Source organism: Aedes albopictus, chromosome 1 (assembly GCF_035046485.1).
Source record: "Aedes albopictus strain Foshan chromosome 1, AalbF5, whole genome shotgun sequence".
Classification (NCBI taxonomy): domain Eukaryota; kingdom Metazoa; phylum Arthropoda; class Insecta; order Diptera; family Culicidae; genus Aedes; species Aedes albopictus.
The window spans coordinates 274,384,522-274,403,753 of NC_085136.1; the positions used below are offsets into that span (position 1 = coordinate 274,384,522).

Below are 19,232 nucleotides of genomic sequence, written 5' to 3' on the forward strand. Positions count from 1 at the left end.
AAATACGGTTGAATTAGTGTAATGATATAATGCTTGTGGTTACTTGGGTATAAAATCAAAAAATCAATACATTTTTCCAAATTTAAAAACCTAATTTTCTCCGAGTTTGCAGACCCACTCTAATGAACACTCCCTCGCTCGCGGTTACCACGACAGACCACGACTAGTCAACTGTGGCATCTTTGCGATCCTCCCTTTTGGTCAGCATATTCGTAACAACTTGCCTTCGTTTTGCGTTCGCCCTTCGCCTTTCAGAGTGTGAGGGTGTGTGCGTGGTCCACCGTCATCTGCTGATGCGCGAGGATACGTCAGACAAAAGAGACGAAAATCAAGTCAGAAAATTTTGTTTTCCCCATTTGCGTGCTGTTGTTGCAGAGGAGCGTAAAGTGAACTTTATTATTTGGATTTTTCGTACATTTCCGGACGTAAATCGTTCTGTTTCTCGATTGTAGGCATTCTAGAGGACCGCGGGATTGTTGCTGTTTATGTTTAGTGCACCAATAACAGGATTATGTAAGTTTGTTTTTAGTTTTAAAAATTGCTTATTTTTGACTTCCCCTCCAAAAGGCTACCACCATCTAAGGCCATGGGCGATTAGCGCAATGACGACGACTTGAAGTTGTTGCAATCTTTTCACAACACTATCATTGCGCTATCTGTAAGTGCTATGCTGATTGCGTTTTTCTAATCTTCCCATAGAATGGTCACACAAAGTGACACTCACGACAAGGATATCATCGACCAGTAGTTCCGTCTCTTACAACAAGACATCCTTGCTTGTGGGGGAGGCCTCTCGCAGCATCGTTGGACGTTCGTTGTGGAATTCTCAGCCTGAACTGGTGGAAACGTTCAACGCCGGGTCCCGAAATCCACCTAGGGGTCAATGTTTAATATGTTGCCAATTTACGACGAATCGGAAGAATTTCTCCACAGTTGGACGTTTGGATTCTTGGCACTGATTGTGGTGTATTTTGCGTGGCGTTCGACGTATGTCCGGGAGGATCGTCCCACCTCGCAGGCCGCCGTTCTAGTCATCGAAAACAACCTGAGACGGCTGAACCGAATCACTCAACAACCGGTTACCATCAATATTCGTAAGTATACTGATGATAAAGCAGTGGAATTTTAGCAGCAGCTGATGGTTCACATAACGAGGCACGTTGGCCAGATGAACATCACGGATGTTATGATCGACAATGCGTTCTAAGCATTTCAAAAGAAAACGCCCCTAAACTTGTATTCTTTTCTTTCCAGTTCGAAGCTCATCACAACAATCCAACATCTCCAACGTTACGGAAACGGAAGAGTTGGACCTGGACAACGATAGCATTGCCTCGTCGATCGACAACATCACACAATCCATCCTAACGGAGGCATCCGAATCGGCCACCGGTCTCGATATCAGCGATTCCGAAACAACCTATCCCAGCACATCGGCTGTTGTCAGCGGCGGTGCTAGTGGCGTCGGCAGCGGTCGTGGTGGACGCAGCAGCTTGGATGAGGTGGACTTAGGTCCCGAGGAAATCATACGACAAATGGATCGCGACTTGGACGATGTGCCGGCGTCGACGTCCAGCGAACATGCTGACGGTTTACGAAACCGTACCGGAGGGCAGACTACGGGGGCGCCGAAGGAGGGTTCGGATGGATTGAATTCGGCGGGTAGCGAAACGGCCAAACCAAGGGAGCAGCCCCCGTCGAAGCAGATCAGGATCAAGTTGAAGTATCTGAACGACGATTCCAAACTGGTGGAGGGAAACCTCAACGAGGGAATTGGAGATTTCAAAAAGTAAGTGTCAGCGGGGGATGTGTTTTCTCAACTGGACTCCTAAATGCTAAAAAAGATATTCCTTCTTCCAGGCGTAACTTCTCAATCGAACTGGCTGCCAAGAAGTTGGTCCGACTGGTGTTCAACGGGCACGTGCTGCAACCCGATAGCAAGACCCTAGCGGCGTGCGGATTGTTCGACAACTGTGTCGTGCACTGTCTGATCCACAATCCTAAACCGCAGATGGGAGGACCAGCGGGAGACGGCACCGCTGGTTCAGCGCTGGGAGACAACGGAGCAACCGACGGCGGCGGTGTTGGTGGTGAATACGGCACCGGAGTGGGCGTTGCCGGAGGAGGCACCGGACATGATAACTCCGCCCGTTACGGGACCTATTTCATCTACATCGGGACGCTGTTGTTTTCGGTGGCGATTGCCTACTGTTGGTACTGTCGGTTCCACTACGGGCATTTGTTCAATCTGAACTCGACCATCGGGTTGATTGTGACCACTACCATATTCCTGATCATGATGCCGACGATCATCCTGACCGATAGCAACAGTGCGAACTAGAATTAGTTGTGATCGATTTTCATTTGCGGTAAGTTAATCTAAGGTCCAGGTGAGAAAACTTCTGGACGGAAACATTTATTTTTCGTTGGTTATAATAAATTATCTCATAGTGAGTTGTTAGTCCGGAATATGATGGCCCGGCGTGTACATAATCCCAAAACAGTGATCGTTTTGTATCTATTGCTGCATTAAATAGAGACACATGCAATGAACTCCCTTAAAACATCCGAGTATTTTCTTTGCCGAACTTTCCTGACAATTTTGAAAAGAGTCTTTACCTGTTCTGTGGCGTAGTTGGTTAAAACACCGGTCTAGCGAGTACGGAGTCGTGGATTCGAATCCTACCAGAAAGCGATTTTTTTTTTCATAAATTCATCGCTCAATTTGTCAATTAGCAAGTGTGTCTTCTAATAACAACTTTTCAGTAACCCTCGCGAAAATTCAGCAGAAACATTTACATCTCGTAGTATCCGGGAAGGTAAACCCAGCTCCCTGGGTTAGTGGGTAGGTGTCAGGCCTGCGAGCCAGCCGTAAAAAAGACTAGCACCGAAAAATCAACAAGAGAAGAATGGCGACGAGCACAGCGACGAAAAGTGACTTGCGATTGGAAGCTCGGTACGTGGAACTGCAGTCTCTCAAACTTCATCGGGAGCACCCGCATATTCTCCGATCTACTGAAGGACCGCGGGTTCAGAATCGTAGCCAGTCTTCAAGGTGCAGCCCCGCGCGGATGTGTAGCCGTGCTCACACTCTGCTCATGCTGAACATTAGATTCGAGTTCATGCATGCACACGTCGGGATGAACATGCACTCGAGCTCAAGCTCGCAGCGGCGCTCACAACCGCGCTGAAAACATCGGTGTTTGCAGCTTCGCACTCGTTTCGGTTTTGCACTGCGGTCAAGAAGCTGAGAAATGTTCTAACGGTTCAATGCCACATTTGCAGTAGCTGTCGTCACAGTTGTTGATGGCGTGATTCACCGGTGATCCACTTCGATTAAGTATGGGTTGTTTTTTTTTTATATTTAATAAACACATTGCTGGTCGCCATGACGTATTTTAGACCTCCAAAGGGCGGCTGGGTTAAAATATTGTAAGTTCTTCAGTTGGGTCAAAAAAAGCTACCGAATTAAATTTTTATAAGCAACATTTGTAGTGCTGAAGGTCGCTGTCGATAGCACGTACTAGAGTTGTTTTAGAAAAATTACAATTTGTCGCATCAACTCGGGAACATTTCGTTTTTTTTTTTGAATTATTATTTACGTGTATTTTAACTTAGGCTAATTCTACACTTACGGAACATTTCGGTCCTTCTTAGCGTTCCAAAATAACCGTGGGGGAGGGGCGTTCATAAAGCACGTAAACTTCTAGATAAGAGGGGAGGGACAGGGGACTAGCCAAAGTATACGCTTAATTCAATAAATTTTCAAGTGTTTGTGTGATCAAAAGTCGACGGGGGGAGGAGGGGTCTCTGAAATCACCAACATGCAAAACATGAGTGCAAATTTTTATGTCTTCACGGTAAAATCGGATAAAAAAGCCAGCAAAACCGGGAGTAGACAAAAACGGGGATTTACAAAATCTGGTCACCACTGTATGACACTGCGATCGAAGATCTTATATATTTTTCTGTTGCATACGCAAACACTTGGGATGTGATATTCATATAGATAGCATAGCATAGCATATAGCATGAATACTTGCACAAATCTTGGATGGGTGTGATATTCATATAGATATGATTTAAGAGCTTAACCCTCATGCGATCGCGGTGTTGTATTTTGTACAACACATTGAAAAAATCTCGCTTTTTGCACTCACCTAACAGTGGTGGCAAGCCGCGCGAGTTACAGAAGGATAAGTTAATTAATTAGGGGGACATTTAGCCACAGCTATGAAGGCGTGGGAATTCAGCCTCATTGAACTGGCTGAGAAGCAGGCATTGTTCCAGCAGATACGTTAAAAAAAGAGTTCCGGCTATTACCAACAATAATCAGAATAATCTCAAATTGAGCCATACGGATCCTAACGATCCTAACGAATAGTCGACGAGCAACTTAGTTATCAATAACAAAATGGGTATACATTAGGGTGGCCCACACTTATATGAAAAACAAAAATTTCGAAAAATGCCAAGTCTTACCTCCTAAATCAGTTGTTTTGGACTCTCAGAAGCTACGTTCAAAATTTGAGCAAAATCGGTTGAGCCTAAGGGGGCGCTCAAAACGCTTGAAGTTTGTATGGGAAAACTTGGCCAAATGTATGCAGAAATTTTAAGTTTTCGAATTTTGCCGCTAGGTGGCGCTGTAAGCGTTCAATAATCAAACCCATTGGTATTGTTGTAGGTGACTATATGCCAAAGAACTTTGTCGAAGACCGCGAAGTGATCCGACGGCTGTGAAAAAAGTTATACCCTAGGCAAAGTGAGGCAAAGTATTGAGATTTCATTATTGGTATTATTCCTTTACATGTATTGGAAAAACAACAATTAAGTTTATCCTCACTTTACCTAGGGTATAACTTTTTTCACAGACGTTGGATCACTTTGCGATCTTCGACAAAGTTGTTTGACATATAGTCACCTACAATAATACCAAAAAGATTGATTATTGAACGCTTACAGCGCTACCAAGCGGCAAAATTCGAAAACTTAAAATTTCTGCATACATTTGGCCAAGTTTTCCCATACAAACTTCAAGCGTTTTGAGCGCCCCCTCAGGCTCAACCGATTTTGCTCAAATTTTGAACGTAGCTTCTGGGAGTCCAAAACAACTGATTTAGGAGGTAAGACTTGGCATTTTTCGAAATTTTTGTTTTTTTATATAAGTGTGGGCCACCTTAGTATACATACTATATTTTTAAATCGGGGATCTGTAAGGAATATTGTGTCCATGTACTGGTGTATTTAGATAAGATCATGGTGATGATATTGTAAGCATGGTAATGTGTCGGCATGGTAATCGGCGGCAGCGTGAAAACCATGCGGCTAAAGAGCATTAGCAACAAATCCAGGAATCAACTGCGGCATATCAAATTTAGTCACTAAAAAACTAGGAGTGTGTAATGTCTGAGACATAACCGCAATGTTGACGTAGGACTAATTTTTAACGCATAATAAAGAATTTGGGGCTCACAGATGAAGTAAACGTGTATCTATTCAGCAAAAATAACGGCCAGAGTAAAATCACTATATGCTAAAGACTCGAAATCTGGCGATTGTTGCTGGTAATGATGATTCCCGTATCATGACGATGATGCTGCCGAGCAATGCCTTTAAAGTTGAAGGATTCGTCATTGAAATAATCGTCATCATTGAAAATTCGAAAGCAGTTTTCTCGTACAAAGCTGAAATTTCCGCAGTGAAAATGTATTCACTGTATTGCGGCTGAAGATTGGAGTACAGTAAACTTATTTTCACTGCAGAAATTTCAGTTTAGAATGAGAAAACTGCTTTCGAACTTTCAATGATGACGATTATGTCAATGACGAATCCTTCAACCTTAAAGCGCATTTGACAGGTATCCTACTCGATTGGAATGACATTGACAGTAAATTTGGAATTTCAAATACCAAATATACAGCGGTGTATATTTAGTATAAAAATTAAACTTTATCGATAAACTAAACTATAAAAATTAGAATTAGTTGAATTTTTAGAAATAATTGAATAATGCTCCAAATAACTCTTTCGGAAGCTTTGGGGCCCTTAAAAGAACCATTTTGGTATAATTCATTGCCACCCATGCCGCCACCACCGATTGATCCGAAAAGAATCGAGGCTTCATTGGACAGAGGGCGGTGCCACCCGCTTGCTCATCCGTTGAAGCGGATCTTTTTTGGGATCTTGCTGCCGCTCGGTGCTGTCCGTCCGCTGCTGTGTGTGCCGATGAAATGATCGAAATGAGTGTGTGCACCACTTATATAAGTTTCGTCGTGTCGCCTCACAGAACTATGCTTGATTGTGATTGGTTGGGTAAGACTGATCTCGAGCTTTTACTAATTTTCAGCTCCAGCCTCAGTCAAGGCACATCATTCAATTGAGCCCCAGCTAGGAAGCATAAATTTGTGGTGTTGTAGGTTTAAAGCTTTTACCATAGTTGATGACGTCAAACCAGACATCAACCTATCATTCACCTATTTTGATTTTAGCCACCAAACCTAACATAGACCCAATAGTTGATCGATGTTGGTCCAACAGTGGCCCAACATTCGATAAAAATTGACCCGACTTTAACCCGACATTCGACATTTTTTCAGTCTGGCGGAATCCAGAAAGAAATCAGAGGGAACAGCTTTTATACCCCTAGATTAGCAGATGCAGCTCCTCCCATTCGGCTGGCTTTCCAGAATATTTCATTTGCATGGCCCGCCCCGCCTGCTTCAGACGCTTCAAACGATTAATCAACCCAGAAATGGAAAAAAAAAATCATTAAGCGTTAAAGTAAACAAAATATTGGATGATTTAGATCATTTTAATTCGAAAATTGTTAGAGTTAAACAATGTTTTACGGAAAATAGTTCTGATAGGGTAATGCGTTGCTGAATTCTGGGTGGAACCATTAGTGGCCGGAATTCAATCATTCATTTTTCGGGTGAACCACACTTTTCTCGATTGATGGAGTAAAATTATCTGATTTACAACTCTTGGAGAATCATTTTTTGGTGATCCTGATAAGGACCGTTTGATAAAGTAACGATTTCAGGAAGAAAATGGCATGAAACCGCCTTGCCACGCAATGCGTGTTGGTTTTCTCCGTGCTAATCCTGCAGGATGCCACCGAAAATTGGTAGGCCGCTTTCTGCCGTGGATAAGATTCATGACGCTATCAGCACGATAGCCGAGAGTCGCCGATGGGTAGTGCTCTGGTGTGGAGGTGACATCCACCCTGCTTGACTGATCCAACGAAAATGACTAAAGAAATCAGAGGGAGCAGCTTTTATGCCCTAGATTAGCAGATGAAGCTCCTCCCATTCGGCTGGCTTTTCAGTATATTTTATTTGCATGGCCCGCCCCGCATGCACCAGACGCTTGAAACGATTAATCAACCGAGAAATGAGAAAATTTCCATTTAACGAATAAAGTAATCAAAATATTGTAAGGTTAAGATCATTTTAACTCGAACAACGTTATAATTTTTCGATGTTTCACGAAAAATGGTTCGGATAGGGTTGATAAATTCCGGATGGAACCATTAGTGGCCGGCATCATCATTCTTGCGGGGCCACCAAGCATTCAATCTTTCACTTTTCGGTTGCACCACACTTTTACCGATCCATGATGGAATGAAATAATTATCTGATTCACAAAACTTGTTGAATACTTTTCTATGGTCCTGAAAAGAACCGATTGAATATTGAAAGATTTTAGACAAAAAATGACATGAATTTATCATGCCACGCAATGCGTGTTGGATTCCTCCGTGCTGAATGCTGAACGCCGTCGAAAATTGGCCCGCCGCTTGTTGCCCTGGATGTTCCTGATGCTATCATCAATGCGCCACCGCCAATCAATCGGCGAAAGGACCGAGCCCCGAGGACAGCGACGCAACTCGCAAATTCGTATGTCGCTGATCTTTCTGTGGATTTTGCTGCCTCTGCCACCACCGCCGAGCAATCGATGAAACGTATTCTTTCCTTCGTCTGCCGCGTTAGACGGTTAGAAGGCGAATGTGCAACAGCACCCTTGCCGACAACCACCGACGCCGAGCCAACACGGCCGTCAAAGAATAATGAGCGAAAACGCAAACGAAGAAAGTGGGCAGCTCTCGTTCGATGCGTTCACCTCGAGACGACAAAGGCAAATGAGGGAAGATGCGAAGAAGCAGTAGCTTTTATATTCGACGGGAGCATCCAAAATGTGCTCCAAAATGTGCTCGATCGTGATTGGCTGGAATAAACATGGGTTCACTTTTCCCAATTTTTCAATAGTTTGTTATTGAAAAACAGCAAATATTATTATTGGACATAATTGGTGTAAAGATTTGCAATCGATTGGTGCCAAAATTTTGAAAATTCAACAAGAAATGGCTGAGCTATTAACGCTCAAAATCTCCACTTTAAACGTAACGCGGCTGATTTCTGAAAATTTAGAATGACACCCGGTATAGAAAAGAGAGACGTAGTCCTACGTCAAAATAGAAAACATTGTTCTCGATCACTTGAGAAACCGCACACCGGTGTCACGCAGGCAACGGCAACCCACCTAGCTTTGCCACCGCGCACCGCCTGCCGAAGAATGACAAACACAAGCTGGCTAGTAGGCTCGCACACACAGCTTAAACACTAGGCTTGAGCCTGAGTTTTGCGCTTGAGCTCGAGCCTAAGCCCAGCGCCGTGTTCATTTTTTCCTTGCCTGCTCGATGCTCTCGACAAACACGAACATGAGAGAGAATGCACGCTCGGGATGAACGCGCACTTGCAAAATTGCACGCTAACGCCGCTCAGCACTAAAGTGCATAATTTCCAGACTACACCAAAAATGTGTAACCCTTGCACATTTACAAAATCAGCTCCAGTGTCCGCAAAATCGTTAAATTCGCAAAAATTTTCGTACGCCAATCTAGCTCGGTTTACTAGTGACCTTGGAAAACAAAAACAAATCAACATTTCGCATCTAGACGAGTGTACGAGCTGTTTTTTGAGAATGTGTAACTGTCACTCATTTTTGTGTGGTCTGGAAATTATGCACTTATGAGTAGGTCTTACACATTTTAGTGCTGAGCAGTTTTAGCGTGTGAGCTCAGGCTCAACGCGGCTCGTGTTTTTGGGAAGACTGATCGTAGCACCGACGATCGGTGATCGTAGCGCGGACCGGTGATCGTTTGGAGGTAATCATACCATGTACCAAAGTTGCGGCAAGACACGTGAGCTGGGAACAGCTTTTGTAGTGATGGGCGACATGCAGATGCGCGTGATTGGTTGGTGGCCGATCGACGAAAGAATGTGCATGTTGAGGATCAAGGGCCGATTCTTTAACATCAGCGTAATAAACGTGCACAGTCCTCACTCCGGAAGCACTGAAGATGAAAAAGACGCGAGTACGATCGCTGCCCAAGCCACGACGTCAAGATCATCATATGAGATTTAAACGCTCAGGTAGGCCAGGAGGAAGAATTCAGACCGACGATTGGTAAGTTCAGCGCCCACCTGCAGACGAACGAAAACGGCCTACGACTCATTGATTTCGCCGCCTCCAAAAGTATGGCTATACGAAGCACCTTTTTCCAACACAGCCTCCCTTATCGTTACACCTGGAGATCACCACAGAAGACGGAATCGCAAATCGACCACGTTCTGATTGACGAACGGCACTTCTCCGACATTATCGACTCCATCCACTACCTAGTGATGGTCAAACTGCGCCCAAAACTCTCCGTCATCAACAATGTACGGTACCGGCGACCGCCACGGTACAACCTCTAGAGCGACTGAAACAACCGGATATCGCCTCAGAATACGCGCAGAATCTCGAGGCCGCGTTGCCGGACGAAAGCGAGTTCGATGAGGCCACTCTAGAGGACTGCTGGAGTACAGTGAAAGCGGCCATCAACGACGCAGCCGAAAGCACCATCGAGTACGTGGAACAGAATCGACGGAACGAATGGTTCGACGAAGAGTGCAGAATGGTTTTGGAGGAGAAGAACGCAGCGAGGGCGGTAATGCTGCAGCAAGGGACCCGACAGAACGTGGAACGTTACAAACAGAAGCGGAAACCGCAGACCCGCCTCTTTCGGGAGAAAAAGCGTCGCCTGGAAGAAGTGCAGTGTGCCGTTCCCAAGAGACACGGAAGTTCTACCAGAAGCTCAACGCATCCTGCAACGACTTCGTGCCACGAGCCGAAATATGCAGGGATAAAGACGGAGGCCTCTTGAGGACGGACGTGAGGTGATCGAAAGATGGAAGCAGCACTTCGATCGGCACCTGAATGGCGTGGAGAACGTAGGCACGTGAGACCACGGCAACGGAGGAAGCGACGACACCAGTGCAGCGGAATGACGGAAATGAACCAACTCCCACGCTGAGGGAAGTTAAGGATGCCATTCACCAGCTCAAAACCAACAAAGATGGTGTCGCAGCTGAACTCATCAAGATGGGCTCAGAAAAGTTGGCCACCTGCTTGCACCGGCTGATAGTCAGGATCTGGGAAACCGAACAGCTACCGGTGGAGTGGAAGGAAGGGGTAATCTGCCCCATTCACAAGAAAGGCGACCATTTGGAATGTGAGAACTTCAGGGCGATCACTATTTTGAATGCTGCCTACAAAGTGCTATCCCAGATCATCTTCCGTCGTCTGTCACCTAAAACAAATGAGTTCGTGGGAAGTAATCAAGCCGGCTTCATCGACGGCCGGTCGACAACGGACCAGATCTTCACCGTGCGGCAAATCCTCCAGAAATGCCGTGTATACCAGGTCCCAACCATCACCTGTTCATCGACTTCAAAGCGGTATACGACAATATCGACCGCGCAGAGCTTTGGAGAATTATGGACGAAAACAGCGGTCCTGGGAAACTGACTAGACTGATTAAAGCAACGATGGACGGTGTGCAAAACTGATGGGCTACTAAGTAGCCCACGATTCGGTGCAAGGAGAAACAGAAGCGGTGATAGTATACATCCTTGCCTCTCACATGCGACTACCCGGATGGGGTCGGGCAAAGCTCCGTTATGCCTCGTACTACGTTTGGATGAGGTTGATGATTTTATCCGGAACTCGCTTGCGTCTCAGAACGCCTCACAGATTTTCGTAGTTTAGATGCTCAAAAGCTTCCTTCTTAGTCAATACATACCAAATAGAGGGACTCTTGGAATTCGTTAACCTGCTCCAGGATGAGACGGAGCGTGTCAATATGGTCCACTTGAGATCTTCCAGCACGGAATCCTGCCTGGTCCTGTATCCGGTTTAGGATAAGTTTGCCCAGAACTTTGAGAGCAATACACAGTAACATGATGCCACGCCAGCTGTCGCACACAGTCAAACCTTTATTGGAAACCTTCACTTTAAGGACAGACTTGTTAGAATCCCAAAATGGCCGCCACAATGGCCGACTTTGGCACCTACTCATGATTTCGAGGGCACAAATCTCTTCGTAAACAAAACCAGTGCAGCTGAGCTTTTGATTTTAAGCTAATTACAAGTGAGCAAGAACAGAATAATGAAATACGTTGTTGTTTGAAGCTTGCTTCTTGAGATTTGTGCGTCTAAAGTTTCGATGCAATGTTGAAGCGGGATTTTATGACGTTTGTCCTTAACGCCCTGCATACAGTTGACCGGAAAAGTCGCGATGTCCCAGATATTACAGAATAGTTGAAGCAACATTTGCGCGAATAGCATAGAGTCAGCTCTGAGCAACTCTGCTGATATGCGATCGACCCCGGGAGCTTTGTTGGACTTCATTCATGCTTCAGATGGATGTTTCAATCTCCTGCAGTGATGGTGCCTCAGAATTGACGCGAGTGATGTGCCGTACCCTACGCGGTTCATGCGGAGATGTTTTTGGTTGATCGGACGTCGAAACTTTAAGGACAAACGTCTTGAAATCCCGCTTCAACAGTGCATCAAAACTTCAGACGCACAAATCTCAAGAAGCATGCTTCAAGCAATAGTGCATTTCATTATTCTGTTCTTGATCACTTGTAATAAGATATAAATAATAAGCTCAGGTGCGCTGGTTTTGTTTAAGAAGAGATTTATGCGCTCAAAATCGTGAGTAGCAGGTGCCAAAGTCGGCCATTGTGACGGCCATTTTGGGATTCTAACAAGTCTGTCCTTAAGAAGTTGTTGGAAGTACTCAAACCAACGTTTTAGCTGGTCAGTTGGTGTCCAGTAGCGTCTTTCAGTAGCATTCTCGAATTCATCCTTGCTTGACTAAGACGCCGTGAGATTGGATGCGGATATTGCCAGTTGTGGTGACTTTCTCCCCTTTGTCAGCTAGGGAGTCCACCCAGTCACGCTCGATTGTCCCGCCTGCAGCAGCGTTTGACTTCCTTTTCTAGACCCAAATACTGCTGACGGCTATCGTAATTGGCTGCTCTGGTTTTGTTCGCTCTATCACGGCCTTTGCTTCTCTGTGCACCTCATTCTTCCGTCAGGTTTCATCAGTGATCCAATATTTTCGCTGAGTGCGCAGCTCACCCTGGCTATTATCGCTGGTTTCAATAAAGGCATTCTCTGCCCATAACTGCATAACTGTAACATTTGCATTTTTTGCCAATATTGAGTTAATACCGGGGATCATCTCCCAATCATCAGTACTTTCATCCACCCAAATGAACTTTTTAAGTTTGTTCTGCAAAATGTGAAACAAATACCAAGTCGTTTTGTCTCATTGGCTAAAATTTATGAATGTAACCGCATAACAGTCACACTGGAAATACACACTGGTGTCAAAGCGTAATATCAATCATATTTTGGTCTGATTATTTTTTTACGTATTCGTCCAGCATACAAGAAGAGCTGTAGAAAATTTCATTGCAAAAGGATGAATTTTAAATTATTGACAAATTTTTGAAATTTCGTATCGTCTCCATACTAGCGCATGTTGCAAACTTTAAACTCCATTTTGTACAATGCCTACTTTTGTCGAATGTGACTGTTATGCAGTTATGGGCAGATTCTGCTCTTCTACACTGCCACCATCCGGAATATCCGCTTCTCGGGTGCCAAGCTCGTCAACGAATGATCTCTACACAGCTGGATCTTCTGATCGGCTTGTGTGGAATCGTCATCCGAGTCTTCCCCCCTGCGACTGGGTCCAAACAACGCGTAGCCGGATCTCGTCGATAAGAAGGTGATGGTCGTCAAAAGCAATATCAGCGCCGCGTTTATTCCGGACAATTATTTATATACTATGCACAGTTTCCGAGGAAAGGTGGATCTGCTCGTGAGCTTTGGCGACATAGGCTAAAAATTCTTATTGTTTACCTACGCATGCAAAGTAATATCATCAATTAGGAAATCTCTATATTACGCCACACTTTGTTAAGGGTATAACTTTTTTCGCATACGTCGGGTCACTTTACGGTATTCAATAAAGATGTTGGCATATATTTACCTACCATCAAATAAAAAAATGCTAGGGTCAATTACAGCATCTCCTAGGTCCAAACATTTAAAACTTTTCTTTTCTGTATACATTTGATCGTTTTTCCCCATATGGCTAGTTTCTATTACATACTGTGCAAAAAGATAGGGCATGTAATGGCCAAATAGTGGTTTCGCTTCAAAATTACTTGTGCAGGCAAGTAAGGAAAAAAGTTTTACACTGGTAATGCCTCCCTTGTAAATCAAGAAGAGCTGTAGTTTTTCTGTGCGGAAAAATAGTCCGTTCTACATATTATTCCGTAAGGAGAAGTAATGTTTTCCTCATACTAAATACTTGATCAGTTTGTAATTTAAAATTTACAAAAAATAGTAAATTTACTTGAGTGCTCTACTTTCGAACATGAAACTTACACACTAAACGCATCCAGCAAAGCAAAAACCAGCAAAACGAATTGTTGATTTTTAAGCAATTTTTTGCTAGAATCCGGTACAACTTTGTGCCCTATCAGCACAAATTGATGGATGTTTCATAAAAAACCTGAATTAATCCACCTATGGTGAACAGAACCCTTCTTACACTTATTAAAATTATTGTTGTATTATTCGTATGTATGATTTTGATTTTTGGTCATTCTAGAAAATATTGTAGTTGATTGCTTTCCATAATAGAATCATCGACCATGGGCTCAACTACCAGATTTTTTTGTCTCAAAAGCGTAAATTTTATTACTCCTTAGTACTCCTGGAAAGATATCTCGGAAACAAAATGTCCAAACGGCATGAAATTTAATAGCATATCACTAGGATGCTGTAGCTTTCATTTGGTGCTGAGAGAACTCAAATCGATTGATACACGGCTGATTCATTTATTATGAAGCATTTTGTCAAAGACCTCTTAAAAAGTTAAGTTGTATTACTCCAAAGTACTCCCCGAAAGATATCTCGGTTACAAAATGTCCAATCGGAATGAAATTCAAAAGCGTTCTTCTAGGATGCAGTAGCTTTCGTTTCGGGCTTTAAGAACTCGAATCGGTTGATAGACGGCTGAGAAATTCATGGTGATACACTTTGTCAAAAATATCTAAAATAATCAAGTTGTACTACTCCCCAGCACTCTTTGAAAGATATCTCGGTAACCGAACGTCCAATCAAAATAAAATTCAATAGCGTTCTACTAGGATGTAGTAGCTTTCATTTGCTTCCAAGAGAACTCAAATCGGTCAACAGACGGCTGAGAACCGTGAGTGACATTTTTTTGTAACATACATACACACACACACATACACACACACGCACATACAGACATTTGCTCAATTCGTCGAGCTGAGTTGATTGGTATATGTGACTCGGCCCTGCGGGCCTCGGATCGAAAGTCGGTTTTCCAAGCGGTATTTATACCCTTCTTATGGGTGTAAGAAGGGTAAAAAGGCTTTTCTTACATACATTCCGTGATATTTTTGCTACTGTTTATTTAGCTCAAATATTACAAAGAGATAGTAGCTTTTATGTATTTGATGCAATTGCATTTTCATGTATAACTAACTTGTGTAACCAAATATGATCATAAAAAATCTGTTGACAGACGGCTGAGAAATGTATTATGATACATTTTATCAAAAATCTCTCAAAAGCGTAAATTTCATTACTCCTTAGTACTCGTGGAAAGATATCTCGGAAACAAAATGTCCAAACGGCATGAAATTTAATAGCATACTACTTGGATGCTGTAGCTTTCATTTGATGCTGAGAGAACTCAAATCGATTGACACACGGCTGATTCATTTATTATGAAGCATTTTGTCAAAGACCTCTTAAAAAGTAAAGTTGTATTACTCCAAAGTACTCCCCGAAAGATATCTCGGTTACAAAATGTCCAATCGGAATGAAATTCAAAAGCGTTCTTCTAGGGTGCAGTAGCTTTCGTTTCGAGCCTTAAGAACCCGATTCGGTTGATAGACGGCTGAGAAATTTATGGTGATACACTTTGTCAAAAATATCTAAAATAATTAAGTTGTACTACTCCCTAGCACTCTTTGAAAGATATCTCGGTAACCGAACGTCCAATCAAAAAAAAATTCAATAGCGTTCTACTAGGATGTAGTAGCTTTCGTTTGGGGCCTTAAGAACCTAAATCGGTTGATAGACGGCTGAGAAATTTATGGTGATACACTTTGTCAAAAATATCTAAAATAATTAAGTTGTACTACTCCCTAGCACTCTTTGAAAGATATCGCGGTAACCGAACGTCCAATCAAAAAAAAAAAAAATTCAATAGCGTTCTACTAGGATGTAGTAGCTTTCGTTTGGGGCCTTAAGAACCCAAATCGGTTGATAGACGGCTGAGAAATTTATGGTGATACACTTTGTCAAAAATATCTAAAATAATTAAGTTGTACTACTCCCTAGCACTCTTTGAAAGATATCTCGGTAACCGAACGTCCAATCAAAATAAAATTCAATAGCGTTCTACTAGGATGTAGTAGCTTTCATTTGCTTCCAAGAGAACTCAAATCGGTCAACAGACGGCTGAGAACCGTGAGTGACATTTTTTTGTAACATACATACACACACACACATACACACACACACGCACATACAGACATTTGCTCAATTCGTCGAGCTGAGTTGATTGGTATATGTGACTCGGCCCTGCGGGCCTCGGATCGAAAGTCGGTTTTCCAAGCGGTATTTATACCCTTCTTATGGGTGTAAGAAGGGTAAAAAATGCTTAGACTTGATAGAATTGAAACAAAACTTTATTGGAACTTATGGGTCCTTTTGTCAACAAATTCTGAAGGAATCCCATGAGCTTTTTTAAGTCTTAGTTTTTTTTTCATATAAAGTTGGACCACCCTAATTATATGAGCCTCGGACCTAAAAAGAAAAAAAAACTGCCGAGCAAATTACTACCAGTAACATGGCCAGTAATCACACCCAGGTAACCAATAAGCAGCTGAAATGGCATTAATTCAGCACTATATGCACCACTACAGCAGGTCATTAAATGCTAGTCTGCTGCTATCGAACTATCAAATCGGCAGTGGTGGAAATGGATCGCGAACGTGAGCTTACGCGCTACAAAAAAATGCCATCGCATCGCAAACCTCTGCTGTGCGATTGTGTTCGCACGCCTGTGGCTCACGATCGTACGACACGAACGCCAACGAGTGCATCGCATCTTTTGCAAGTGCGATGCTTTTTTATTTTAGAGGTTCGCGGCCGATATTTTTGTAATGAAATCAAATGTTGGTAAACTTTTTCGTCTATATCATTTATTGGTATGGTACCTGACCAGTATAATCATAAAACACCCAACTAATTACCTTTAAGTGTACAAAAAATGGCAACAAACCAAGTGCTCTACATTGTGATCCTTCTGGCGAACCAACTGCGATTCTGCTCGTTCGACATTTGTTTTGTGTTGGTTCGTCGATTCGGAAAATCGTGAACCGTTCTCTCTTTTTGGGTTCGCGAGCACGTGAGCAAAGATTGTGTTTGATGCGAACCAAAAAACACGTCAAGCGCATGATGCTTTCCACCACTGCAAATCGGCTACCAATCGAGCACACCACACGATTCCGTAAAATTACTTTTTTAATTGCTATCTCTGCCAACCCCCTGAAGAAAGCGTTAGTTCTTGAAGCCGCCGCCTTTGGTGGGGCGTCACGGTTACAGGTTTGCGAAATTCAGCTTGCCTTTCAATCTGCTTTCAATTCGTCGTACGAATTATCGTGCATTTGAGAAACGATCGTTTACACATTTGTTCAATGCGATTAATGTTCTTTGTTAAATTTACAAGACGCACAAGCATGAAAATACATTTCGTACATTTAAAACAACGCTGAACTTAATTATATGTGAATATCACGCCTGCACTAACAGAAAAAAATTACTGTTTTCAGCTGATTACAACCGCCCATTCAAATCACACCACGTCCTGCACCAAATTTTTGGCTTCACGCCAGTTATATGTGGATGACAGCCATTTCAGGGGAATGATCTCTGTCTACAAGAGGTTTAAGTTCAGACAAAAGCCCTTACGAAGCTGTTGGGCTCAGCGGGGACCTCTTCAGGACCGCCCTTATCGGAGCGCTTAAGAACTAGCAGTAAGTTACAATTCACTAGAATAAAACAAATAACAATAGAATTATTGACAAGCAACCTTGTCTACTGATTCAATACATTCGCCCCAATAAAACATACCATTTTAATGTTTGATAGGATTCCAAGCCTTTAGATAAATTTTAGATTACCGTATGAATATGAGTAAAGCATACTCGTGAGTGAGTATGTGCACGTCAATACTCACGAGTGAGTGTGAGTTGTACAGCGCTTACTCAAATGTGAGTAATACTCACGGTGAGTTTAAGGTGTACTGCTCATACTCATGAGTGAGTTTGACTAGATGTGTGAGTACTCGCTCATTTCGCAACACATCCGGGACATCAATAAGGCCTCGTCTCCTTACTATGTTGATGCAGATGTGGTAGATTTGGTTTTCAGTATGTTCATCACGAGACGCCCACGTGACTTTATGCACTGGTCGTTGGAAAAAGAGTTAGCCCTCGATCACCGGGTCGTTATTGCCACAGAACTATGCAAACAGCTCGCCGTTTTCGCTTATTTCTCCAAGACCATATCGTCCCATAACATGCTTATGTTATGTTCGTCTTGTTGGAACTGACCTTCGTGTTGAAGTCACCTATGCACTGAGAAAACTGATCTTAAGAAGGTCATAAGTTTGTCTTATGAAATTTCGACATAAGAAAAAGTTTTGATATCTATAGATATCATATACAGGGTGTTAGGTTCATGAGTGCAAACTTTTCAAAGGGTGATAGAGGACCATAAATGGTGAAAAAAATTGTTCTACGCATATGGTCAAATCTCAACCGTTACGTAGTTATTGAGCTCCCCATGTTTTTGACTCTTATTGCCTTAACTGGCTATAACTTTAAAATGGTCAAACTTATCGCAGTTTTTTTACCCTTATTCGAAAGATTATTGAATTTTCTATCAAATGGCATCTTTGAACCGGTTGGTTTAGTTAAATAAGTAAGTTTTCTAGAGAAAAATAGCTAAAAATAGCGTATTTTAAATGGTTTATGTCAATTATCTTTGAAACATGCGTAATAAATTAAAATTCTTTCTTTGGCAAAGTTGTGGCCCCTGTTCTACTCTAAAATTCGTTCTTTGACGACAAACTTCTAACTCTTATCGTTTTCTTGCAATTTTGATTTAAATGTGTGGCACAGTGCGCAAAAAAGTGCTTACCATGACGATTGCAAATTTATGATCTGAAATGCGATGTTTAAATCGAAATTGCAAGAAAACGATAAGAGATAGAAGTTTGATGTCAAAGAACGAATTGTAGAGTGGAACAGAAGCCACAACTTTGCGAAATAAATAATTTTTAATTATTACGCATTTTTCAAAGATAATTGACATAAACAAATTAAAACACGCTATGTTTAGCTATTTTGCTCTAGAAAACTTACTTATTTAACTAAACCAATCAGTTCAAAGATGCTGTTGGCACCACCGAATAAAAAAGAGTTTCCGAACGTATTAATCCATATATTTCACGAACTGGAGGATTATAAATTCCTAAAGCCAAATACATTTTCGTTTTGTTAACTTCAGTTTAGGGTTTGACAAAGAAGTGGTAAAACAACTTACGTTTACTGCATTTACTCTTACAGAGACGGTATTCGGTGTCTTGACGGTACCACTCTGTTCGACTAACTGGTGAGCCTAGCATGTGTAGTATGATGTTTAACAATCTTGTACATTATAGATTTTATTTCTGTTACAACTTACCAACTATTTGTAATAGTTATCGATAATAT

At 42.5% G+C, this 19,232-nt stretch overlaps 1 protein-coding gene across 2 annotated transcripts; it reads left to right on the forward strand.

The window, feature by feature from the left end:
* Positions 1-275: 275 nt before the first annotated feature.
* On the forward strand, positions 276-2,564 carry LOC109398221 (uncharacterized protein B0303.4). 2 transcript variants are annotated; one of them, XM_019670546.3, is made up of 5 exons: positions 276-381; positions 453-513; positions 700-1,094; positions 1,255-1,789; positions 1,861-2,564. In XM_019670546.3, exons 3-5 carry the CDS (start codon positions 884-886, stop codon positions 2,339-2,341), a joined length of 1,227 nt encoding a protein of 408 aa, XP_019526091.2. In that variant the 5' UTR covers positions 276-381; positions 453-513; positions 700-883; the 3' UTR covers positions 2,342-2,564. The 2 variants fall into 2 exon arrangements, with proteins under 2 accessions (XP_019526091.2, XP_019526092.2); XM_019670547.3 differs by having other exon boundaries at positions 317-386.
* Positions 2,565-19,232: the final 16,668 nt, after the last annotated feature.